At 42.3% G+C, this 27,192-nt stretch overlaps 1 protein-coding gene across 1 annotated transcript; it reads left to right on the top strand.

The window, feature by feature from the left end:
* The first annotated feature begins 13,288 nt into the window (after positions 1 to 13,288).
* cldn7a (claudin 7a) lies at positions 13,289 to 22,841 on the top strand. The gene is made up of 4 exons (XM_088912279.1): positions 13,289 to 13,981; positions 20,388 to 20,552; positions 20,675 to 20,759; positions 20,970 to 22,841. Exons 1-4 carry the CDS (start codon positions 13,759 to 13,761, stop codon positions 21,133 to 21,135), a joined length of 639 nt encoding a protein of 212 aa, XP_088768405.1. The 5' UTR covers positions 13,289 to 13,758; the 3' UTR covers positions 21,136 to 22,841.
* Positions 22,842 to 27,192: the final 4,351 nt, after the last annotated feature.

Genomic DNA, 27,192 nt, shown 5'->3' with positions numbered 1-27,192 from the left:
CTACAGTTCCAGACTTCCTGAAAGGAATTATGGGTAAATCTAGTCAACAACAGTGCCCATGGGACAGGTCAGCTGACACAGTTTGTGACTGAGTCCTACTGGCTGGAACTGCAACTTTTTTGCATACAGCATGTCAGAATTTGCAGGTTATGTGACAGTGGGTGTTACCTGATTATACACCTGCTACTGCCTGAGGCACTCTGTCAAACTCTCTGGCTTCTATGCATTTCAGTCATTATGAGTCACAGACCCACAGATAACAATGAGACAAAGAGCCTGAGACACAAGTACAGTCCTAAAAGAACCTGAAACCAAAACAGAGACAGAAAAAGATATAATACAAAAACAAAATAGTGTCTGGCAAAGTTTAATCATTTGCGTTAATTCTAGAGTCACATAACATAATGTAGTTTTAATCACAAATTTCTCTCCTCTGTCCAATATGCTGTATATACAGTGGTGTGAAAAAGTGTTTGCCCCCTTCCTGATTTCTTATTTTTTTGCATGTTTGTCACACTGAAATGTTTCAGATCATCAAACAAATTGAAATATTAGACAAAGATAACACAAGTAAACACAAAATGCAGTTTTTAAATTAAGGTTTTTATTATTAAGGGAAAAAAAATCCAAACCTACATGGCCCTGTGTGAAAAAATGATTGCCCCCCCTGTTAAAACATAAATCAACTGTGGTTTATCGCATCTTTGGAAAAACTGAGTTCAATTTCTCTAGCCACACCCAGGCCTGATTACTGCCACACCTGTTCTCAATCAAGAAATCACTTAAATAGGACCTGCCTGACAAAGTGAAGTAGACCAAAAGATCCTCAAAAGCTAGACATCATGCTAGATGTCAGAGTAATTGAGATTTATCAGTCTGGAAAAGGTTATAAAGCCATTTCCAAAGCTTTGGGACTCCAGCGAACCACAGTGAGAGCCATTATCCACAAATGGCGAAAACATGGAACAGTGGTGAACCTTCCCAGGAGTGGCCGGCCGACCAAAATTACCCCAAGAGCGCAGCGACGACTCATCCAAGAGGTCAGAAAAAAACCCACAATAACATCCAAAGAACTGCAGGCTTCACTTGCCTCAGTTAAGGTCAATGTTCATGACTCCACCATAAGAAAGAGACTGGGCAAAAATGGCCTGCATGGCAGAGTTCCAAGACGAAAACCACTGCTGAGCAAAAAGAACATAAAGGCTCATCTCAGTTTTGCCAGAAAACATCTTGATGATCCCCAAGACTTTTGGGAAAATACTCTTTGGACTGACGAGACAAAAGTTGAACTTTTTGGAAGGTGTGTGTCCCATTACATCTGGCGTAAAAGTAACACAGCATTTCAGAAAAGGAACATCATACCAACAGTAAAATATAGTGGTGGTAGTGTGATGGTCTTGGGCTGTTTTGCTGCTTCAGGACCTGGAAGACTTGCTGTGGTAAATGGAACCATGAATTCTGCTGTCTACCAAAAAATCCTGAAGGAGAATGTCCGGCCATCTGTTCGTGACCTCAAGCTGAAGCGCACTTGGGTTCTGCAGCAGGACAATGATCCAAAACACACCAGCAAGTCCACCTCTGAATGGCTTAAGAAAAACAAAATGAAGACTTTGGAGTGACCTAGTCAAAGTCCTGACCTGAATCCGATTGAGATGTTGTGGCATGACCTTAAAATAGCGGTTAAGGCTCGAAAACCCTCCAATGTGGCTGAATTACAACAATTCTGCAAAGATGAGTGGGCCAAAATTCCTCCACAGCGCTGTAAAAGACTCATTGCCAGTTATTGCAAACGCTTGATTGCAGTTGTTGCTGCTAAGGGTGGCCCAACCAGTTATTAGGTTTAGGGGGCAATCACTTTTTCACACAGGGCCATGTAGGTTTGGATTTTTTTTCCCTTAATAATAAAAACCTTAATTTAAAAACTGCATTTTGTGTTTACTTGGGTTATCTTTGTCTAATATTTCAATTTGTTTGATGATCTGAAACATTTCAGTGTGACAAACATGCAAAAAAATAAGAAATCAGGAAGGGGGCAAACACTTTTTCACACCACTGTAGTATGCTTTCCAGAACTCTTTCCAGTGGTGTTTCAATTATAATTTCCCTGGATATGCTATAAAGAATAGGTGGCACACTGGCGCAGTGGTTAGCTTTGCTGCCTTGCAGTGCTGAGGCTCTGGGATCAATTCCTGGGGTGCTGTCTATGTGGAGTTTGGATGTTTTCCCTGGGTTCACATGGGTTTCCTTCCACAGTCCATTGACATGCTGGTAGGTTAATTGAATTCTGGGGAAATTAGACCTGGTGTGTGTATTTCTGTCTGTGTCTGTGCATGCCCTGAGATGGACTGGTGTCCCATCTAGGGTTTATCCTGCCTTGTGCCTGTTGCTTGCCAGGATATGCTCCAGCTCCCCCACAAACCCTGACTTGGATAAAGCAGTTAAAAAATGGATGGATGTTATAAAGACCCACCTGAGTTGGTGGTACTTTTCTCTGACATGGTTATCTCATCTTCTTTAGTCTCTCAGAAACTGAGAATGGGCATTTTCAAAATGTCCTCTAACAACGTTGAAGGTTTTCTCAAAATTATTTCAGGTTGTATCAGTGAATAAGGAACCCCCTGATGGTTTATTAGGGCCACAAAAACTAGAGAGTTGTTATTCCAAGATATTGAGGCTCAGTGAGTGTGGCTTTGTGTCTGGTACTGGTCTATGCCAGTACATTCGAGATCATTCACAGTTCCCAGGGGTAACCATGCTGGGCTGAGACAATTTTGCATGCTTAGCAAAGAGAGTGATTTACTCATGTTAATGGCTCTGGTTGCTCGAGGCCTGACTGGGGGATTTTGTCTCCACCGACAAACCATTGGCAACAACAAGTGTTTCTGAATTTATCGTTGTTCAAGGAGTGGTGAGTGCGAAGAAGAATCTGTGACACTGGCCGAATGCTGTTTTAAGCTTGAAAGTGTGAAAGGGTCCCGTTCCTCTGCATGTTGTTCAAACTGGCTAGATCTGGAATGTGCTTCTGGATTAAAACCTCAACTGTGTACCACTCTTCATCGACTATGTATAACTTCTCTACTTAAATGAGGTAGGGTCCAATCATTAGTTGGTTTAATAAGAAACTTATTCAATAAGACACATGTTTGAGCCTCTCAAATAATGTATCGGTAGGTATAATTTGAAGTTCATTTCCAGTGTCTGAGACAAACATAACAGACAAAAACACAAACTTCATTTCCTGTCTCATAGTGCCTCACACTTGACTGCATCCTTTATTATAACATTCATGGATGTGTTGTTTCAATGATACTACGTGATTGTCTCTCCAGGCAGCCTACCCTAACAGAAACTTGAGCTGACGTAGACTCTCTCCCCCATATTCTGTGGGCCCCACCCACAGTGGGCACTTGTAACCAATCAGAGGCGAGATGATGGGTGAGGGGCAAGTCAGTCTAGTCTCAAGTGCTGTTACCAAGGAAATGGTTTCGGCTATCCGATTGGTGGTTTCACTTCTGCCAGGAGATGAGCCTGGTTTCTACCTGAGAGTTTCATTCACAGGTATGACATCATACCTTTAGAAGAAGAGCTGGGCTTCTTTCCTCTAGCCTCTCTTGCTATGACAAAGATTTGAGACAGCACTGCTGTAAATAGACTTTTTCCATGAACCCCACTGGCTCTCATTTACAATGTCTTTCTTTCCTCAGGTTGCTGTTGTCAACACATTTGTCACTGCGTCTATCTATAAGCCAGAATCTGCTGATCTGATGCTCCCCTTTCAAATGGTAATTATCTTTTTAGAACTAATTTAGTCATTTGGCTGGAAACAAATGGAGAGTCACAGTTACTGTGGTGCCAGTGCAAAGCGGGGAAGGAACAGCAGATCAGAGCTATGTGACAAGATGAGGCTTAGGGATTCAGAATCCCAATTCGGGTCTGATCAGAATAGCCATGGTCAACACCAAGAACAAATTCCAAACAAATAAGATCCGTTTTTACATGCTCATACCTAATGCCTAAAGCATAAGGAATACAATGCAAGAACCTGAAGCTACTACAGGAACTAGGACTATGAAGTTATAGGAGAAATTAAGGTTTAATAATACATAATAAGAAATCATTGCATGTTTTTAGCACTTTTACTTCTAAAAGATCCCAAATCCCTTCACTAGGATTTTTAATAAACAATAATTGATCCCAGGGAATGGGGGATGTTATTCATAGACCCCCTAATTAGGACATGTCATCCTAACTAGGAGGGAGCAGTACCCACAGATTGGAGAGCTGCAAATGTAACACCAGTCTCCAAAAAGACGGACGGAACTGAACCAGGAAACTATCAACCAGTGTTACTTCTCTAACTGGTGCATTTAAAAAAAAGACAGAAGTATATTGGGAGAGCTATTACAAAAACAGATGGTATGGCCAGCCTGGATTCAGAAAGGGAAGGGATGTTGAACTGAACATCCACAATTGTCAAACCCCTATAAGCCAGAAACAAATTGTAGAACTATAGAATAACAGAAAGGGGAAATTCATTAAAATACAACGTCAAAAACGGCACATCAGAATCAAAGGGAACAGAGAAAGGATGTTAGATATGGTCTTAAACAACATGAAGTCACCAACATTCTAGATGATTCCTAATAAGCTGAACTCTGATGGCAACTGTTTTTTAGTTGATAGATTTTTTTTAATATTATGCAGGGAGCTTTGTGAAACAGAGCATAGTTGTGTTGTGTTTGCTATATAGAACAGAATGTCAGTAAGATGTAGAAAACCTTTATGTCCTCCAGTTCTTTCCTGAGCCTAGACCCCTAAAAACACATTTAATTTTCCAGACCTTTATGGAAATTTGTGGAAATAAAATGAAGAGCCAATATCGTTAGTAAGTGTCATTCTTTAGAAACTAGCAGTGGCAGAATGGGAGGGACAGGATGGTGGTACTGGACCAGAGATGCCAAAGCATAGCTCCACCATGTGAGCTGGAGATGCTGTGCTGCAGAAAGCAATCCACACTAAGGGCAGGGACACACCCACAAGCAAGTAGGTGGGTTATTGGTTCTAGAGGAAATCAAACTGTAAGACTCTTGAGAAAACTACTTCAGAAAAAACGAAAATCATATATATTATCTCTAAAATCATTCCCATTGACTCAATGATCTGCTCATAACTGTGCATAGCATAGACTACAACACAGGTTGCTCAGTACTTCTGGCATGCTATATTCTGGATATAAAAGTACCAAACTTCACCTGCAAAACTCAGTGTTTTGAAACTCTAAAATCTACATAGTAGAGTGTCTGATTGTACAATTTATTGATTTAATGTCATAAAATGCACAGTAATGGAAGACACTCTGTTGCCAGTATTGAAAGTGATTAAAAGTGTACACCGGAGGATGTGTGTGTCTCTCTGTGTCTCCCTCTCTATCCTTTACTTTGCATTTCTCTTTCTCACAGCAGGAAGTAAAACTGGTTTTTGGTGAACCTGTGTGCCTTCAGGCGTCAGTCTTTGTCTGTGCCTCAGTCAGGCTGAGGTGACCCCTTTTGTCACTTTGTTGCACAATGTGAGAATGGCTAATATTTGTACTGCTTTACTTTAGGGATGGGCACAAGTCTCTGCTTTGGCTCTTGATAAATTGTGGTCTCTGAAGACAGCGGCTGCTAAAGTTCCACAACTGAATTTTGGTTTCGATTCTAGCTTCAACGATCATAATTTCAGTTTACATACAAGGACTTAAAGTGATACAAGGACTTGTTTCAATTTAGATACAACGACTTTGTTTTTAAGTGAACCAGGACTTAAAAACAAAGCAGGCCAATGGTTCCGAAACGTAGCAGAGCAGCTTGGAGCAGGCATACTCCAGACTTTCAAAATTTTAAGGGATTTTTCTTTTTTTTTGGTTCCTTTAGCTGAAGTGCATTGAGACGTTATGAAAAACTGTTTTCGGACTCAACATAGAAAATGCTACTATATACAGAGTTGTACACACGTATCAACCTTGTTTCGGTAGCCTAGTTTTACTGAGGCTGGCAAAATAGCAGCGTGAAAAAGGTCAATAAAATAGTCAATAGACAATAAACTAGTATTAACTTAGGAAGAAAGATATGCAGAAATCTCTCTGTCCCAGATGTAAATCTGAAACATTATATATAATGCTAAGTACACTAATAAAACATTAACATATGCACAGCGGGTGACAGACTAATAATTGATCAACAGCTTCAAGGCTTGTATCCTTGTATCCTCTTTGAAAACCATTTGCTTATTATGATCAGCTTTCATCAAGATCTCCTTGCGTTGGCTGCTGTTCATATTAAATGAGCTTCTCTGTTGTCTTTTTATCAACATTCCAAAGAAGTGAAATGTCTCGCACAGTGAAGAAGTGCATCACACGGGTTGTGGTGTGTTAAAATGCAAGGTGAGGAGGTTGCAGTGCCATATGTTATCTAGTGTGAAGCTCCCACATGGCTCAGGAAGAAATGGTGATGTCATTACCTGTGCTGGCGTATTGCTGTCAAGCTTGGGTGAGCTAAAGTTGGCCAAGTGTGCCAAGACATTCCTCTGGGCACGGCATCTTCATCTTCCCCTTGCTTGTAGGAAGGTGCAATGGACAATGAGCCGTAACTGTTAAAAAGTAGTGATTCTAAATTGGGGGGGGTCTACCAAAAATGAATAATTTCCTATCTCTCTTTCTCGATTTTAAGCAACTGGACAACATGTTGGGGCAGATAGGGAGGGTGAAAGTGGTTCTGAAACGTTTCAGTCTATTGCAGATACCTTCCAAAAAACAGATGTTGACTGGATTATATGAACTTGGTTATATGAAATGGTTTGAGGAAATCCTATGTTCGAACGCTTTACTAAGCCTGCAATTCTGGGTGGCTGTGAAACACTTGTAACGTCATGTGCAATAAGAAAAAATAGAAATATCAGGAAATTGATCAAAAGAGTGCCTTGAATGTGTATTAGCAAAATAGTCAGGTCTATAATAATTTGAAGCCAAGCTGTTTATGTGATAACAGCACTGTGCCTGGGTCAAATACATGTACCAGCATACAACTGGTAATGTAAAACAAAACTGAGTTGTACTGTACCAAAATTCATTATACTGATGGCTTAAAGTCATTTTGTCAAATGAGCTTCTGAAACAAAAAAAGGAGCAAAATAAACATTAACCAAAACCTCGAGAGTCCCTGCTCTCCGACTGGCACTTGATGAAATTGGAGGTGCTTACTGCAAAGTGTCTGAAAATACTTAACCGGTTTTTGGTTAAGAGGTGACTGAGCCTTGTTTTTTTATGAAATACCACTTCCAGCTGTAAAGGGGGAAACTCCCAGTTACTATGAAAGCGTTTTTTACATTAAAAACTGAAAAGGCCATTTAAAATGTGTGAAATAGGCACCTGCAATTTTCAATGCTTGTCTCCTTAAATGCAGATTTAGTCAGTAGTCAGTAGAAGTGCAAGCGTTTAGAGTATGAGCAAACAAAAAGAGTTTCACAGGGGTCAGAAAAGTTCTTGAAGCTCTTTCCACGGCAAGACTACAAAATAACAAAATATGCCCTCTCAGAACCTGTTTGGTTACCTTTTGTGTGACACACCCTGTTAACAAACCGCCTTTCCCTTCCAGGACAAAGACACTGCCTTTCAAGGAGCTCGTGGGGACAGCAGCTAACCACACACCTTGAGATCAGTCTGTATTTCCTCACATTACACAGGAACAGTTTATTTTTAATTTACAAAGCTAAAAAACAGGTGTTTCACCAATGACATTTCTGGGACTTACAAATGCCAGCTCTTTAAAAAGCAGAAAGAAAAGTACACAGTTCAGTAAAAGAAGAGTCAAAACCTAGAAATCATCATGAGTCCTAAATGTTCCTGAGAGCCTTCTTTTTGGACTCAGCATTGCTTAGAAAGAGGTGTACTAAAGATCTCATTAATAGTTCATAATTGCAGCACGCCTCGAGAGATTTAATTAACTACTGGGTAACTAATATGATGGTATTGCGGGCTGGAGAATATTTTAATGGAACAGTAAAACATTAATCAAATAAAAGTCATCAAGTATTACTGTAAAAAGCACAAACTGTGTCCAAGTATGAAGGCTCTTTCAGCAGATGTATGTTTTACTCGAAAAGCTGTCAGCAAGTGTGTAGAGCGCTGTGAGAAGGTTTCCTATGGTGCAACACAAAATGGACACACCTAGAGCCCTGCTGTCACTGAGACAGGAATTTCTCATGACTCACAGCCTCCACAACCCACTGGACTGGAGATTATTTCTGTTGGTTGAGACGATACTGATATGACTCTTGTATCACAGAAAAATAAAAAATATATTTTTTAAAGAATTTCCACATTCTGCACCTGTGACCAGGATTTCCCCCCAAAAAACAGCGTCATGAAATGTTGGGAGTACGGAGGACTGTCAGGGTGGATGAGCTAGAAGGCTTTTTAATGGGGACATTTATACTCAGCTGTGTATATGGACATAGGCTCAACATAAATACAGAGCACCAAGAGCTAACTAACACAGCTGTTGCTATATCTAAGTCTAGGACTTGTATTTTTTTGCCATAACTGTGCTTTTTAATGCTTGACAGACACACACAGCTGCAAAGTTGTTATTAAACTATATGATGATGATATGTACAAATATATTGTATCAATCCTCTCCTCCTCAGAATAGACTGTTAGACAGCTCCTGTGCCTTTTCCGTTTTCCTCTCTGGCTCACCTTTACTTACTTTTTCCCCCTACATAAGGTTTGAAAGACCCCTCCATTTTGTGAAGAGCAGAACCTACAGTATCTCTCTGCTCTCCTCCCCTGCTTTTACTCTCTCTCTCTCTCTCTCTGATTTGTACACCCCACTGTAAATAACAGTAAAATAAACCTTCCCTGTGAGCCAGGGGAACTGTCTCCTCATCTCCTTGCTTTCACAAGCTGCCTCCAAAACACCGACCTTCACAATATTGGTGCTCTGAGTCTGGCCACGCTCCCAGTGACCCCCCACTGGACCTCTGGTGAAAAGTACCAGCTGTGCGTGGCATTCCTATTGTAGATCTGATTTTTTTTACAGCTCTCAATTTCCATCTCTGTAATTACACACAAGGCAATAGGGGCTAACGATCCCTTATTTGAATGGGGTGTTCATTTTAATCTGGCGATAAGAGTCATGCACTCACTTAGAATTGTTTTCACCTGCTAAGAACTTAGAAACTCTTAACAGCTAACTTGTCTTTGTAAAGTTTTAGAGATGATAACATTCTAACAGATCAAATTGAGGAATTCACTATTTCAATTAAACCTTTCAAGGTGGATCAGCAGTGCAGTGGTTAACATCGCTACCTTATAGGCCTGGGGTCCTGGGTTTGATTCCAAACCTGGGGTGCTATGTGTGTGCAGTTTGTATGTTCTCCCCATGTTCATGTGGGTTTCCTTTCACAGTCCAAAGACCCTGGTGTGAGTGTGTCTGTGTCAGTGTGTCTGCTCTGCAGTGGGCTGGCATCCCCTTCAAGGTGTACCCTGCCTTGTGCCTGTTGCTTGTTGGAATAGGTTCTGACTCCCCTGAAAGTGGAAGAAGTGGTTATAAAATGGATGGATGGGTTACTGAAAGAAATTGGAATAACCAGAAATGCTGGAAAATCTGAGATGAAGACTGGAGCACTGACTCCAACCCATAGATTACACACAGGGCTTGGGATCATTTTTATATTTAGATATCGTTCCCAGATCTCAGAGTTGCCATTTTACCACCCTTTTTTTTGGTTGCCTGACCTGTAATGAAAAGAAAAAAGCCTCCTTTGAAATCAGTGTGACATTTGTGACTTGGTCCTCCCAGTTCTTGGTGGTCGCATCCCCGAAGAGATTGTGTCTCTTTGCCCATCTGGTTAATGAGACAGTTTGGCCTCTGCCTCCTCTTCAACCCTGACAGACACATAAATTTCGTAACCAAGAGCTACTCGCAGACTGCGAGAGCATTCGGACAACATGTTGGCTTCATTGTGTTCCTTGAATTCCCTCTGTTTCACTGAAGCTGTTCCTCACAATTGGATCATTGTGGCTGACTCTGTGCATCTCAGAGCCTGTTTCTTTACTGTCCATTGGATAAAAGAGATGGGACTGAGGAACATTCAGTTCTACCAAAGATACACAATATTCACTCTATCTGATTTTTTTTTTCACATCGAATGTTGGTTTTGTGCACGTTTTTGCCACTATGCTTGTTTTTTGCATTCATGGAATTCAAAATATTTCTCATCTGACATGATTCTAAGAGTAAAAGAGTGATTCACTATAGTTTCTATATGTTTTGACTAGAACTACCATTTTCCTCAGGTACAGTTTGATTATGGAAACTAATGTTTTCTGATGGATCTAATACAGTGCAATGAGCCTATGTGTTTTTCCACTTTTAAAAGTGACAACGCTTATGAAATGTATGCATTTTTCAATCAAACAAGAAGACAGGTTGAGAACTCCTTCATTCCAATGCAAATTTGCACATTTCGTGGAAAGCATTTTGTGGACATTGGCTACCTGTTAAGAAAAAATAACTGAACTGATAACTGCAGTTCACAGCTTACTGTACATGATAATACAGGCAGTCTTGGGCTTTTTGAAAAGCATGATTAGGGCTTGAATTGTTGAGGTTTCAATTTCTGTCAATATTCTTCTCTTTAATCACTAATCAAGTGCTCACCAAGAGGTATCAAGTCCTAATTTTGTCCTGATTACTTCTTAACTCAAACCGCTTTGTTCGGAAGGGATTTCAGCTTTATGCTTTTTTAAGATAACAGTGAAATTACTTGATATTGCACTGTGTTCATGGCTGGTTTATGGGGGAATAAACCTATTACTTGTTCCTTTGTATCTAAACAACTCTTTTTATTTCACTGGGAAAATGATAACCATGTAATTGTAACCTGTCCCACAGGGGGGTTAGTGAGACAGTTGTAAGGTTGACCTGTGTGTGGGTGACTAACAAGGATCTGTAACCTGTGGACCTGAATGGAAAATAAGGCTAAACAGACCCTGAAGATAAAAATGTTAAAAGTTTAAAAAAAAAACTTGCACTGGGATTTACAGTCTGTTATAGTTCAATTAAGAAAAGGACCAGGCCAAAATAAGTTTAAATTCATTGAACGATCAGAAACAGAACCCAGTATGTTCAAGCCCAAAGAAAAGAGATGTACTGTAATTACTTCACAAATCATGACAATACACCTGGTATTCAGGAAATGGTTTACACTTTAAATTCTGTATAAGGTTGTTCCTAGTCATCATTGCTCATTATTACTAGCCTGCTTTATTATTATTGTTAGCGATAACACGTTACAGAGTAATATTATACTTTTTGTTAAAGAAATAGAATCCATAATTACTTATGTGGGTGCATCATGGTACAAGTGGTTAGTATTGCTGCCTTGGAGCACTGGAGCACTTGTGCCCTGGGTTCAACTCCTGGAATACTATCTGTGTGGAGTTTGTATGTTCTCCCCATGTTCACATGAGTTTCCATTTGATGCTCTGGATTCCTTCCACAGTGCAAAGACATACTCACAGGTTATTTGGCTTCTGGTAAAAAAATGCCTCTGGTGTGGCTGTTTGTGTCTGTATGTCTGCCATGTTATGGACTGACATCCCGTCCAGCGTGTACCCCACCTTGTGACAATTGCTTGCCAGGACAGGCTCCCTGTATTGAAGAAAGTGGATGGATAGAATTGTTAATGTCCCACCCAGTGTGAAGCCACCAATTGTCTTGTCTGACAGTAATGTCCCCTTTTCCAGTGAAGAGAGAATAATAAACTGCAGACACTGACACGTTCTGATTGCAGGAGAGATAAGTCACACACACCTCCCCACAAACCTGTGGAAGCCCAGGAAGTTTCAGTTTCACCAGGAACCAAGGGAATCCTGACATGTCGATGTGACACAACCAAGGCACAAACCAACTGAGTCAGCCAGGATGACTCACATGTAATGTGCGTTTGTTATTCTCTTTATGTTTAGAATATCTGTCTGTACATAAATTACATTGTATTTCATTGTATATTCAATTGGCTCGGGATGCTCTGTGTGGTGAAACGCGCTATATTTTTTGTGTGTGCATTATCCCAGTGAATCACAATGGCCTCCGTGTGTGGAGAGTGGGTCAGTTATCCGACTGTGTGGAACTGTTTGTGCTCGTGAGCGGAAGGCTGGCTGTGAAACGGAAGAGAGGAAAACAAAGAGCTTTCTGAGGGATGTGTTTAATTATTTATCTGTTTTTTTTTTAAATGCCAAGTGTGTTCGGCTTTGGAAAGTTCTGTTTGTCAGACTTCAAGGCAGGCAGATGGATAGTTAGACCAATGATATTCTTTCTGCGCAACACACAAACTTCCTTTTCTTTGTCTTTATGTGAACACTGCAGTTCAGTGTGCTATAAATATTAAGATACAGAGAACTACATGAGTCAGATAGGTATAAGGTTAGACAGCAAGAACCACAGATCATTCTTCTCATCTATGGTCCTGTGCTCAGCCATTGTCGTGACTAAAAGGTTCATTAGACTTAATTTAAAAAAATATTCCACAAGGTCGTCCCATTGAGATCCTGATCTTTTGTTTCTAGACCTGGGTCTGGAGGTGGGCAGGAATAAAATTCGTCCTGATTAAAGCTGAGGAGTTCAAGGGAGATGTACTGTAGTTGTTAACACACCAAGAAATGGCTGGGTGAGATCCTGGGGTGAAATAGCTAGTACAAGCAAAAACACCAGAATGGCCAAACAGATTCTCATTTTTAACCATTCTCTTCTTATGAATATTTATTATCTATTTGTATGCGTCAGATCGGTTGGATCTTACAGTTTATATTAATGCATTCTGAACTAGACGGGGTGTTGTGTGCCGTAGACCTGTAATGTCATGTGAGAGCAAGGCGCTTTTCCTCAAACAACAGGTCTAAGGAATCCCTCGGCTACTAACCAAAGATCTAATAAACACATACACGGTTCCGGATAATTACAAACCTCGGCATATTCTTAAATCTGGATATTATTAGATTGTGTTACAACAAACTCCACACAGAAATAAACCCAGGCAGTTGTAGTGGGAAGGAATTTGCGCTTCCTTGGCAGTAAACATGACATTCCGGTTGTTTGGGAAAATCAAAACAGCTCATTTTCACGGTTCGAAAATAAATTCTAACCCAATCGGAACAACGGGGCAGGTACGACCTGTGGCTCCCTAAGCGTAACAGGCAAGAAACTGACGATCTCCCTCATACTCCAGAAGCCAGCGTTGCCGCAGTGACATCACGAAACTGCGTGTTTGTGTGTGGAGGAAAAGAGAAGAGCAAGAGGCAGCCGAAACTCCTGCGCTCGCCCCCCTCCCCCTCCCCGCCGGATAAAACGCGCGTCCCCGACGCATCATTATAAATTCAAGGTGCGGCTTTGCCAACAGGTGTAAGACAGAGGAATTAGCAGGAAGGTCTGTGGTTATTAGCTCGGGTGAGGAGTTTCTTTTCATTCGCTACCGGGGAGGAAGGAGATACCTGTTTATTGCTCCCCCTGAACTTTAAAGAAAGTGCACGTTGTGGGTGATTTTTGTCAAAAGAAGTGATTGTAGTCCGCTTTTTGGAAGGAGAAAGCGTTTGGAGATCGACGAAGGATATCAAGGAAGGGGCCTTCGAGAAGCACAAAGCCGCTTGTTATTTCCACATCAGAAGCGCTTTCTTTTCTCTCGCTTTCCAGCCGGTGCGACTTTTAAGTTTGCGTCAGGATGGCTAATTCGGGTCTGCAGATTCTGGGCTTCGCCCTGGCACTCATCGGCCTGATCGGACTGATTATCGGCACCATTCTGCCCCAGTGGAAGATGTCGGCTTACGTGGGGGACAATATCATCACGGCGGTGGCGATGTATCAGGGACTCTGGATGTCCTGTGCCTTCCAGAGTACCGGCCAAATGCAGTGCAAGGTGTACGACTCCATCCTGCAGCTGGACTGTAAGTCTGAACCGCTCTTTGTCTGTTTTAAAGCCTTCAGGTAAGGGAAGGAAAGTGTCGATACGGACAGAGCATGTGGTAATAAGTCAGAATAGACTCTCCTCACTAGGAATCGCTTGTTTCGTTCCGGATTTAATTTACGAAGTTTGATCGAAGAGGAAACGACGGCATTTTAACCACTGTCGTTTTCTTGCGCAAGGTCACCTTTGGGTGCGTCGGACTCGTAGCCCATTTTTGGCGTTGCCTTTTCTTATCCTTGAAAGACGCGGGGTTCTTGATTCTAAAGCCCGAATCTGAACCCACAGTCGTCGAAAAGCACCACTGCCCTGTTCTCTAGATACCAGTCTCTTTCGAGGTGAACTCTGTGTGTAGATGGGTTCGAGTTTTTCGTTTCGATTGTCTCCGCTGCGGTGAGAGACAAACCAAGCGTTTGACCCTAAAGCCAATCTCTTAATATTTACATTGCAAAGCCCGGCACAACAGTTTATCCACCCCGTCTTCGTCGTCGCTCTAGAAGTAGGAATACATAGGAAAATCTCAAGTTTTTTTTTAATTTTGATTTTGAAACGTAGAGAAAGAGAAAAAGCGTACTAGAGACTACTTTCCCCAAGAGGGGGGTCGGACCTGTGGTTTTCTATCGGCTCTTAATGCTATTAGAATCCGGAGTTCTACGTTTATAACCCGTGTAGGTGGATGTTTGGGTGTGCGTGGGTGTTTACCCCTTGGTTACTGAGTTGGTATGGGGGGTGGCATTGGTACACTGTTTAATCGGCATTTTAAAATAGCTCTTCCATTAACCTTAAACGATTTTCAAGAAATCCGAAGTGGTTCCTCCCCCATTTCTGTCCCTTCTTTTCCCAGTTTATCGGATCTTTCAATCGCACCGTGGCGCCAGGTGTTGGGGGGGGGGGGGGGGGGGAGTGCAATTGACTGTGTGCTCTGTGTGACGCGGGAAAACTCTGAAGAGCTCAGATTTTTTTTTCTACCGTGTTTTTTTTCCTGTGGGGAGAGTGGGCTAAGCGAAGTTGCGACGACTCCTCCTCCAGCCGTTCGTGCTTTCGCGACTTCCGCGACCTCGCCCAGCCACCTGTCTTCGACGCCAGGACCGGTTTGGGGGCCGATCGAGGAATGTTAATGCGAGACCAAGCACCGATTGATGTGGTACAAGAAATGGTTTAATAGCGATAGTTTCTAGTCCGTGGGTTAGCCTGCTGTGCTTATTTCACAGATTATCCAGTTTATACACTGTGAGGCCGCACGTACCGGTTCGGTGCGCTTCCGTGTTAACGAGCGAGCTGGAATACAAAAGGCGGGTTTGTCACCGTGGCTTTGACATGTCACATCTTCGAATGCGCTCTTGCGCAGTGCTGGAACACACCCCTATAACTCTACCTGTTAAGGCAAAATAAGGGTGTAGTATAGAATATCTGTAACTTGTACCAACAACTTCTTCACACGCTTCTAGTTAACCGTTACCTGAAGCAGGTGAGAGATATTGGCATAAACATTTATTCTCAATATTTTCTCGGAATAATTTCAATGGGAACGTGAGTTTCAGGTTGGTCAACAATCTAAGGATGTCCTAGATGGTGGTTTATTCAATTGAATTCAAATTGTTATTCATCCCATTTTGGCTGGGGGCGGGGCGGCTACAGCAGTGCCACAGCTTTGGAGGGTTGATTGTGTGGAGTTTGCATGTTCTCCTTGTGTACACGCATGGATTTTCTCTGGGTGCTCCAGGCTCCTGCCTCCCATTCATGCTGGTTAGGGTCACTGCCTACGTGTCCATGTGCACCATCTGTCGTGTGGTCTTGCACAACTCTGTGCTTCCAGACTGGGATCCGGATTGCTGCAATCCTTGCCAGCAACAAGCAGGAAATTGCAGAATTGTACAACAAATTCATTACATTTAGTACATTTTTATATCCATGGTTTCCCAGTCCTGGTACTTGTGACCCACACAGCTGTTGGTTTTTGTTTCCAACTGAGCCCTCATTTACACAAACCTTCACTGATTTAAGATTAAGTTTGTTCACAGCTCTTAATCATGTTGGAGCTTTAATTTTTGTATTTTCTAAATGCCTTAAAAACCCAAACATCTGACTAGAAAACAACTGCAAATATTCAATTGAAGCAATGTCTTAGATCAAAAAAGGCTTCAGGTATCGAATGGAGGTGGGCTGGAATGAAAACCAGCAGGTGTGTGGGTCACCAGACCAAGACTGGGAACCACTGCTTCATATAATCAATGTGACAGTAAAGCAACAGAGTTCTCATTCTGGATTACCGGGATCTAGTCTTGATCCAATGGCTCTGGAGAAATGAGAGTCTGTCTTGGTGATAAAGATGCTGAAAAAAGAAACTTGTTAGAGGTTTTCATTTTGTAAGAAAACAAACACTGGCACGCTCTGACTCTAAACCTTGTAAATCTTACAGGGGTTCTTCTGGTCATGTACATTAAACAAGATTTAGATGTTTTATAGTATGTGTTTTTAAATGTCCTGTGCAAAATGTATTATACACCATAATATTAGGAAATCAGATGGACTATATTTAAAGTTTAAAAAGTGCTGGCTCATTATAAACACCATTTCTTGGGTGATCTTTTAAACTCGGTCATAAGTCTGTTAAAACTGTACCTTAGTTACCAATGTAGCAGTATGGTTTCTGAACTATGCTACAGAAGAATGTAGACCAGGGAGGGTTGGAATATTTAGAATGCCTTTGCATTAAAAATTAAGGTGGACTGTGTCTGTAGATTTTTCTTAAATCTACAATGTTTTCTCTTTTCTGAGGAGCAAAGGCAATCCACTACTCTTGGGGAGATTTATGCTGTATGTGTAAGGATAAGTTATAGGCATTATATGACTGCAATTCTCAGTGTCTGGTGTGTATTTGGCACAGTCTACACTTCAATAAAATGATTAGCCTGTTTAAAAGCCCACTGAAAGCTTATCGGAGTTTACCTTCTTATCTCGAGTTATGATAAAGTACTGTAAAACAATGAACACTATCTTAGTGTAAAAACATTCTTCATAATTGTGAATAAATAAACTGTGATAAACCAGCAAATGAAAGAGGGTGAGGTTTCTAGTTCGTTTGGCCCTGACTTTTTTTTCTCTAGCGTGGATGTTTTGGTATGTAACCTGACTGGTTAGGAAAGAGAAAGTAAGGTGAATTATTCTTCCACCCCTCTTTTTGTCCTGCGAATTTTCCTAAGCACTACTATCCATATTTGCTCATTTTGGTTGATACTTTTAAACATCCATTTGTACAGTCGGGTGTTGTACCGAAGAAACGAGGGCGAAGAGCCTTATTGCCTGAGATTTGAACTTTGAGATTTAAGTGGAGAGCTGCGCCATTGGTTGCGAAGGAACAAGTAAAGGTTAATTCTACTCCGAAAAGATGTTTCGGTATCAAAACGAGAGCCACCTGAAGTTTGCGCGTTTATTTTTGTGGCTTTCAGTCATTAAGCTGGAGAGGAGTGACGTAACTTGTGATCTGACCGTGTTCATAAAAACGGGTTTGAAAATCATGAGGAATAGGTACTCCCCTCACCCGTGGTCTTAGCTTTTAGGATCAGTTTATTTACGCTGCACAACGCTTTTCGGTTTATTTTACATCTACGAAAGCAAGCGACGTGGACTATGCTTTGTTTAGCAAATAGTGGCTTTCAGAATAAAACTACTCGGGTATTGCATTGGAACATGTAACCATAGTGCAGATATGGGAGGGTTATCTGTTAGCTCTTTTATCAGCGAGAGAATTCCTGTGCTTTTTTTTCCTGTGAATTCCTGTAAATTACTGTGGCGGATCGCGCATTGAAACCCGACCCTGCTGCTCTCCTGGTTACCTGCCCGGCCAGTTGTTTCAGTGAGTGTTGCTGAGATGGGGGGGTGCTGACGTCACACACAGATTCCCCGAAGCGCATTTCTTGTTAGAACTGGTTTGGGCTGCACCTGATACACCTGGTAACGGGTACAGCCGCGGCCTCTTTCAGTTCAATGGTAACTGGTGTTGGGGGAGGAGGGTTTTGAAGCTGTATTTGTCCCCCACATGTCCTTTGTAGACAAGCTGTGTGCGGAATATTTCTTTCTGGGGGGAAAAAAAAATTAACTTCAATGTGGTACAGTATCGAAGGAAATGTTTCCGAACTTAACCTGCAGGCGCAGTGGATTTCTGAACGCACAAATGGTCCCTCCTGTAAAATTGCTGTGAAACGCAAATTGTTTTACTTGATGTCCCCAACGGACACGACTGATTAACTTTTTGATTTTCATATTTTAATTTGCGATAAAGAGCAGGATCAATACACGGATCTAGTTATGTATAGGATACTTCGGAGTAGGCCCGTTTATGTGCGTGGTGACCCGGAGTTCTATTGTCCTGAGAGGAAAACCTTCTAGGATTAGCTAATAAACTCCTACGATACTGTTTAAAAAACGCCCGAAACACAGGCCGGTATTTTTCTCTTTTAACCTAATTAAACTGTGACACGAATATTCAAGTTAATAGTTCACATGGATAATATTGAAATTAAAACCAACGTTTTACCCTTTTAAAATTTAACGTTGCCTGCCTTACCATTCAAAGGTAAAATCGACTAAAACGATATCAAAGGCAGTATTTAATTTTACTTTGAGCTAAAGTTAATGTCGGTTACGTATTCGTTTATGGCGGGTTGTTAACTGTATTATGACCCGGGGGGGTAATTCAGGGAGGAGGCGCGTTTTAAAATATTTTGGCAAAGCAAGAATTGGAACAAAGTTTTACTATCGTCATGAGCGTGTCCGTCACAGCTGTTAATATATAAAAACACCTGAAAATATATTTTGTGCGAGTCCTTCCGTTAGAAGCTGTTTCAGCCAGACCCGCAAATCGCACAATGCACAACACCTGAAGTAAAAGGAAATAATTCGTTAGTATATGTAGCAGGGCTAATAGGCGTGGGAACTGACGTGAAATGGCGCCAGTGTGTTCTTTGTTGGTTTCAAGTACAGTATGCTTAAACTATTCACCTTCTTTTAATCCACTTCGATTATTAATCTGGTATAATGATATCTAAAACAATTGATCCCGATAAAAGCATGGTATCGGGCATTTAAAAGTAGCTCGAACTACAGCCATACACCCCGAATCCAATACTAGAAACTAAGCGTCAACAAATGCTGCAGCGAGAACAGTAAAGCGATCCTTTTTCCATATGTCCCAATAATTCCAAACATCACTCGGCATACAGAAACTAATTCTTGGTTAATAAATAGCTCTAGTGCAAGTTTATTTTACTAATCTGCCTTGAAATCATATTTGTTGACTGCACCACATGCAAAATTAAATATAGTGTAAACAGGCCGGTTCTGTGCCTACAGTCTATAACGAGAATTACTTTTTTCCCCTAGTTTGAGAAAATCTACTGAGTCGCGCATCTGGACGCCACTCTGCCGCTGAAATGTTTTTCCTTCAGTTACTTTTTCCATTACTGCTTGTACCTTTTGGACTGGCATTTGTTATATTACAATTTCTACCTTGAGCACCTTCTCTCAGTATGTCTAAAGATAGATATAAAGACAAGACAGCGTTTTTAGCGCTTTTTTGTACCACAGTTTGGTTCCGGCGTCCTATCCTATTCAGTCCCCCCCCCATGTCGTCATGCGCATGTGCCGCACAAAACGTTATAGGATGCTAAACGGTACAGACTGCTGTGCACGTTTGTGTCTTTGCATATTGCGAGATGGGTTAAATAGGTGCCCGTTAGAGTGCATTTATATTGCTTTTTCGGTATATTTAATGCGTTTGCTAGGGTTTCGAGCCATGTAAAATCATGTATTTTTTTCTATCAAACATTTCACAATAAGTATTATTATCCAACTCACATTAAATAACTTTCTAAATCGGGTGATGGGGCCAGATTTGCACACTGAAATGTAAAATCATTTCACAAGAATGAAAGCTGAAGTTATCTCCACACACGTGGGGAACACAAAAGAAAATGTACAGAAGCTATGCGCATCTTTTGTAATGTATAAAATGTACACATGGAGGATAAGAAAAATCGGGCATCCCTGCCAATGGCACGTTTCCAGAGGACACTGAATAGGATATGTAACTGGTCTTTTGCTATTAACGTATCTTCCATCTGTGATCATTGGTTCTAGTCTAGTCAGCCATATAGTCAAACTTGCATATAGTTGGCAAACTCTAGGAGCAGCTGAGGGGAGACAAAGCTCTCAGGTTTGTCTCTGAAGGCATCCCATAACTGGGGGCCGCTGTAGGAAGGGCTAAGGGCAGGGGACAGCTGTCTTACAGCAGTTATCAGAGTCGGTTTAAAAAGTCTCCTCCTCCCCCTCTGCTGGTTGGCCTTGTCAGGCTCTGTGGGCTAAACTCTTCCCTTCCTCTCTGTGTCCAGCGGCCCTGCAGGCCACCCGCGCCCTCATGATTGTCGGCATCGTCGTCTCCGTGGTCGGCCTGGGGGTGTCCACCATGGGCATGAAGTGCACCAACTGTGGGGGCGATGACAAGACGCGCAAGTCTCGGATCGCCATGGCGGGGGGCATCATCCTTCTGGTCGGGGGTGAGTCCGATACATCTGTGGACATCCTGCGTGTCCCGATCCGTGATAGCGTGGCGCTCAGAAAGTTTAAAGGACACTGAAGAATTGCTGTAAGATTTTAAAAAAAAAACTTTCTTTTGTAGGCTTGTGCGCGATTGTGGCCTGCTCCTGGTTTGCAAACAGAATCATCCGAGCCTTCTATGACCCCTTCACTCCTGTGAACACCAAGTAGGTGGTGCTTGTGTCTCGTGCTCGGAATCTTGCTTGCTCCTGCTTTTTTTATTAAAAAGTACTTGGAAGTTAATTCTTCACTTAGTTTTACGAATGTGAACAACTTCTCATTTGTTGCCCTGCATTGGAAAATGCTTAGAACAGTGGACATTTTGCTTGAATAAAGTTTTTTTTTTTGGCTTCAGCTTGGATTTTGTCTTTTTACAGGTATGAGTTTGGAGCTGCCATCTTCATTGCCTGGGCAGGGTCTTTCCTGGTTCTCCTGGGCGGTGGCATGCTGTCGGCTTCCTGTCCCGGTGGAAAACAGGGGAAAATGGGAAAATACCCTGTTCCTAGCTCTCGGCCACCCAGCAACACCAAGGAGTATGTGTGAGCGTCCCCTGTCCTCCTTGATCCAGTACTACACGAGGAAGGAGAGTTGCATTGCTCCACACAGTGGGGTGCAACACCAATTAGAGACTTTTTAGTGTTTTTTTTTTTAAATTTAAATATTTTTAAACCATTGTGCCCTCCTGCTGTATATTCAAGTGTGAAGATTTCCAATCTGGTACATGTGCGGCAAGTGATAAAATCTATCTGGTACCCCTGTCCCTGTTCTTTCAATTATAGAACTGAGTTGGTATTTATTGCAAAATTAATACCTTTTCAGGTATGAGCACAGCTTTAGTCTGGTTAAAGGTGTTTATCTGCCCCCAAAAGGTTAGAAAAGGCCTTTGGATTTGTTAAGAGAAAGAGAGCACTTTGTGAGCTGTGCTGTACTAGAGCCTTGTTCTTAATCTGCTACCCTAGTGTGCTTATGTCCTCTGAAATTGCACTGTGCTTGGAGTCCTCATTGAAAACTGGCAAGAAAGAAAAGGATAATTAATTATTCATTTTGTAGAAGGTAGTTCTTTAAGAATACATTGTACTAAAATGTGGATTTATCATTTTAGCTTGACATCTGAAGACCCATTTTTTTTCTTTGTATTGCAAAGTTGTAACTAGAAATGGATTTGTATAAAATTATAGCCTCCCCACCACTGTGCTTTTACAAATGGATCCTAAAATCTGAGTTTGAAATGTTTCTTTTCCACTTCTGTTCCTGCAGTGCTGGTGTCTCTGTGGGTTTTCTAGGTCTCTTTAAGGCAGGTGTGAGGTTTAAGCAGCTGCATCTGAAGATCTTGGCGAAGCCGTCTAGTTGGTCCAGTTAATGGCCTTTACTAGCTGGCTTAGCTCTATAAGAGCTGGAAAATAAAAAAAAAAACAGCGTCAACCCTCCAGGACTAGGATGGGAAAGCCCTGAAATGTATATTGTGCCACAAACGTTCTTTTCATTTACTTTCTGGAGAACGTGGCTGAAGTTTCATTTCCTTCCAATTTCATGTTGCCAATATATAGTCCTGAGTTTTGGCTGAAGTTATTTTGATATAATTTTACATAATAGATATTCTCCATTTTCTGAAATGTAGTGCTTTGGAACCTGCCCTCTCTTCAGAATCTACTCTATTAGATCTAGTACACCTACATCTGCCATCTTTAAAGGCAAAACCTTCAGGATTGGCAGCTATGTATTTTTGCTTTGTCTTTAATCTTGGAAACCTGCTCATTGTGTTAGAATACATTTTATTAAACTGGAATTGAAACCTTCAGTATCCCTTTCCTGAGGGGGGGAGTATTCAGTCTTCTTATTAAATGCTCCCTTTCGGGCACAAAATCTGTTTTTCCCCCACACTTAGCCTTTAAAATATGCAGTGCTGTGAAATTCCATTTGGTGTGGTCTGGAAGATGACTTATGTGCTGTTTTTTGTGCAACACCTATTCCAAATGGAAAGGAACATTTATTCTCTGAGCACCATGAGCTATTTATACAGCAGTAGTATGTGGTCTTTGCTGGGGTATCCTGAAAAATATCTGTAGCTCTGAAATTGTTTGTATCCTGTTAAATGGGTGTCTTCTAAAGGGGTCTGGATAAATTCCAGGGGGTGTTTTTCTTTTTTTAAGAAAATAACTCTTCAGTCCATTTATTTAACTTTTTTAAAGTTTATATTTTTAGATGATGGATTGTGAAAACTTCATTGTGTAAATAAAGCCTAAAAGCCATTTCTCTTGTTCTGTGTGTCTCGTGCTGTCTTCTCGGATAGTGAAAGGCTTTGCGTTTGTGTGCAGCTGGAACCATGAAATAAAGAGTCTGCTGGCTTCTATTGTGGAGGCAAGGAGGCTTTCTACGATTTAAAAAAAAAAAAAAGACTCAGACTGGACTTAAACTGTTTTAAATGGTAAAATGTTTAATATTGGGATGTTCAAGAGAAATTGAACTATGGATATTTTCCCTTTTCTTCGTTAGAACACAAGTTGCAAATAAGAGGAGGCCATTTGGTAGTTAATTGATCCCAGCTTTTGAACAAAGCCAGGGTGTCTGCTTCTTTGGCATAGCTGTTCCACACTCCCACCCCTCTTAATAGTCATTTGCTCAATACACTGAACTATATTTCCTCTTGATCTTCAGATCTCCATTAGAGCTGGAGGAGTGCCTCCACCAGCAGCTTTTCTCTCAGCAGCTGGGCCAGTGCCACCCTAGTCTTGATCCAGTTTCATGCCTTCTCGGTATTTCCTGCCCACTTAACACAGCTGCTGGGCAGTTAGCATACTCGTGGGTTTGACTGGACCGGTGATCAAGAGGGGGACCTAAGAGCAGGACATAGTGGAACAATGCGTTGTAACACCTGGCCATTTTCCTGAATGAGCCCCGGGCTGCTGGCTCCGCCCATGCAAAGCATGAGAGAGACGTTTTCATCCCGATGGGGAGAAGTCAGGAGCCTGTGCTGAAGTGAAGAGAATGGAGGACTGGAGGAAGTAAGGTTTGCAGGACCTAGGAGGTGGCTTGGAGCAGGGAGCAGCTGAGGAAGACTCTAGCATCGTCTTCCCCTTCCTGACATTAGGCTGGGAGAAATCAAGCATGAGGGAACCATATTGTTCAGAACAGCCAGATCCGGAGACGATGCCCAGGAGCCACCAATGGAACTACAGAGGACAGAACTGCTGGGCTGCAGACTTTTGGGACATTGGGAAGTGGGGTCCAGTGGCGGGCTTGTGGCTGGTCTGATGTGTCTTTTGGGTTGGTTTTGGATAATGTGCCCCAGGTGCTGGGTAGACGGTTACCTGTTGTGATCACTAGATGATGAAAGGGGCACCTCATCCATACCAGTGTCTCCTGCAGGTATATATATGCGCCGGTGATTCTGGGAGATGCAGAGGAAAGGACGAAGGGGTCTAGAACCCTGTGTGATTGGCGTAGTTGTCTATCGAGCACGTGTAGTTCCTTCATTTAGGGGTCACGCGATCCGTGACACTGCCTTACTTGACATTTCCGCAATTTATCTAAACGCGGACGGAACACTCCAGAGCACTGAAACCCCACCAGAAAAGGTCCAGAGCATATAAAAATGGCACATTTTTTATGTCTTTGAGACCTAATGTCCTCTGAATGTAAAGCACCCTAAGAAGAGAAACGTCGAAATACACAAGCAGACTACATCGATAGATCAATTAAGTAATATTACTCTATACTGTATTAGCAGTCCTTATGTGTTGTCAGTACAGTATTTAGCGTAACTTTATGGAGTATTTTACTTATTTAAGTTTTATTAAAAAGTTTTTTCTGTTGCTTTCATGTTCGTTGGTACGTACATCATACACTCCTCATTCAAAAGACTCAGAGTGTAAAACTATAAGTATAATATTTAAATTTGTGTAAAGTTTAAAACTGTTCTTCACTCTCACACAACCAAGGTTATGAAGGATATCTGATAATTATCAAAAAGAAATGAAAATGTGTTTTTTTCACCATTGAGGTCGCAATTCCTCTAACAGAACTGGTCACTGGAGTGTGGCCTTAATACACATAATATAATAATACACATGAGTCGGACTGGGGTGGGGCTCTGGGGGTATCCATGGCTATTCTGGGGTGTTTGCGCGTGTCTGAGTGTTTAAGAGGGTATCTGGCACCATCTTGGTTTTTTTTTTTGGGGGGGGGGGATTCTTAGGATGACTGTGAATATTTTAGTGTCCAGCTCTATTTGTGGGTCACAGGTAGATTTGAGAGGTTTCTAGGGGTGTCCGAGACTATTTGAGGCAGTTGGGTAGATTCTGAGGCTCTCGGGGTATCTGTAAATTTCAGGATATCTGAGAGTTCCTCAAGAGGGATTGGCATATTTGAGGGACTGGTTCTGTGTGGGTCTGGGCACCTAACGTTTTCTATTAGTACATAATTGTGCATTCCACACTGTGTGTAGAAAACACTTTTCAATCCGAATTTAAAATAGACAAGACCCTCAAAATACTGCAGTGTTTGTTCTACTCCGTTTTGTGCTTGGTATTGTGTCACGTACACATCTCTTTGTTTCACAACGCTTTTATTTAGTGTGACAGTGCTTCGGGTACGTGTTCTGTCTACAGTGTGTTTTCTGTTTTACGTTTAACAGTAGTGTCTTCTGTAGCATCTAAGAAATTATAACGACAAGAACAGTTAATTGACTCTATATAAGCCGCAGCTGGAGTTACAGTAGCAGCTTCTGTGTTCCATTAGTACAATTTGTGCGAAATTCGCCCATCGTAAACAAAACAAAACGAAACGAGCTGCTGAAGGATTGTTTTTCTAGCTCTGGGCCACATCAATCGCACTATATTGCGTAAAAGCATTTAAATGAGGCCGGTAGTAACGTTTGTAGCCACAAGAGGGTGCAAACGCCCTCTGGATCGACGGGTCTGATTGCTTCCGCGTGAGACTGCGAAAAAAGATGGCTCTCGCGGGATGGAGAGGCGTTCCTCATCGAGAAAAGCAAAATAAAAGTGCAGGGCAGAGGTCGCATGTTAGTTTGCGTTCAGTGGAAGAAAAAATAGTTTTTCCGAGCTGTTCTGCTGTCCAGTTCTGCCTGCGGTTTGTGTTCAGCTGCGCAATCTTTTCAAGGCTAGAGAAGAAAAACTTAACTCGGACCAGTTCTCTGTTTTTCATGCGCTTTCTGTTGCCGAGGGTGACTTTACTGAGAGACTCTGATATAGAAATCTGCCTACAGACGAACTTCTCATGTTGAGATACTGTAAGAGCGGTTAATCCAGAGATGGCTGATACTGGGGTTAAAACGCTGAAGTCGAAGGTTCTTGCAATGATGCTTAATCCATGTCTGCCTTATAAAGCTAGCTTCTCTCTGAAAGGATTAGTAATGGAAGGAGTTTGCTATTCAGTTCAGTACAGCCTTTTGCCAAAATTTCTCATGTTTGATCTTCACTTCAGTAAAATGGAGACGGATCAAACCCCGAGCATGAAAGGGAGCATATTAGGGCCTCAATACTGGCCTGCTTCTGCAGTGGCCTGGGGCCTGGCTTAGCTGTGTCCTGGTTTTGCTGGATGTGCTGTGCTTGTCAGCCTCCGCTCTTTTTTCTGTTGTCTTTCTACTGCCTATAGGGGACAGTACAGGCATCACAGCAGAACTGAGGGACCCCTCCAGTCCTTTCTCACTCCTTGCAGGTGGGGGTGGGTGTGTGGAGCTGCTGGGCACCAGACCTGGGGCAGAGGAGGGAGAGGCTGACCAGAGACGTCTGGACATCTGCAGGCAATACAGCAATATAGACAAAGTATTGGACTGTCTGCATAGTGGGGTGTTGTCTGTTGTACTGGATGTGTCCTGAAAGATTTGTGTGCAAAGGAATTCCAATGTATTCCTCTAGTCAACTTGCAAGCAGCCCCTGGGTTGTGAGCCTCTGCTCTCCTCTTTGATACATGATACCCAGATGTTACCAGCCTTGTCCTAGCTAGAGAGGGAGCTCTCCTCCTCTGATCTGCTTCACTGTGCATGGCCTGGGCAGGATAAATAGACTCTGTCTCTCAGAACTGAAGAGGAGGCTTGAGAAGCTCTGTGTAGAGTCTCTTCCCTCAGTATAGTAGAGGCAGCAGCAGGAGCCCCTGGATGGCCGGACTGTGCGCTGCGCTGATTGAGGAAGGTGGGTGGTTATGGATTAGTGTGCAGGTTGATCGAAGATCCTGAAGAGTGCTTGATCTGGTATCGCTCTAGGTTGAGCCTAGGGGGTTAAGCCAAGCAGCAGCAGCTGAGCTGGGTGGGATCCGGCAGCAACGTTCTCTCTCTCTGCTCTCTCCTCTCCTCTCCCCTCCCCCTTTCTCTTGCTCCGCCTCCTTGGCATCTTGGCTGGGAGTAGGTACATGTGGCCTGCCCGCGGTGCTTGCTTTCCACCTCGAGACTCGGAAGCACTTTCCACTCTCCTCTCTCTCTCTCTCCTCCTGCACCTGCACCTAGCTGGGCTCTGCCCACAAGGACAAAGGCCAGGGCTCCCTCGCTGCTCCTTTAGCTCCCTTTGCTCTCTCTCTTTCCCTCCTTTTTTTTCCCCTTTTTCTCCTTTCCAGATGGCAGACAAGAGGACACTGATCCGGTTCCAC

Source organism: Atractosteus spatula, chromosome 3 (assembly GCF_055471065.1).
Source record: "Atractosteus spatula isolate fAtrSpa1 chromosome 3, fAtrSpa1.hap1, whole genome shotgun sequence".
NCBI lineage: Eukaryota > Metazoa > Chordata > Actinopteri > Semionotiformes > Lepisosteidae > Atractosteus > Atractosteus spatula.
Note: the sequence above shows the minus strand (reverse complement) of the source record. Positions and strands in the feature narration are given on the sequence as shown.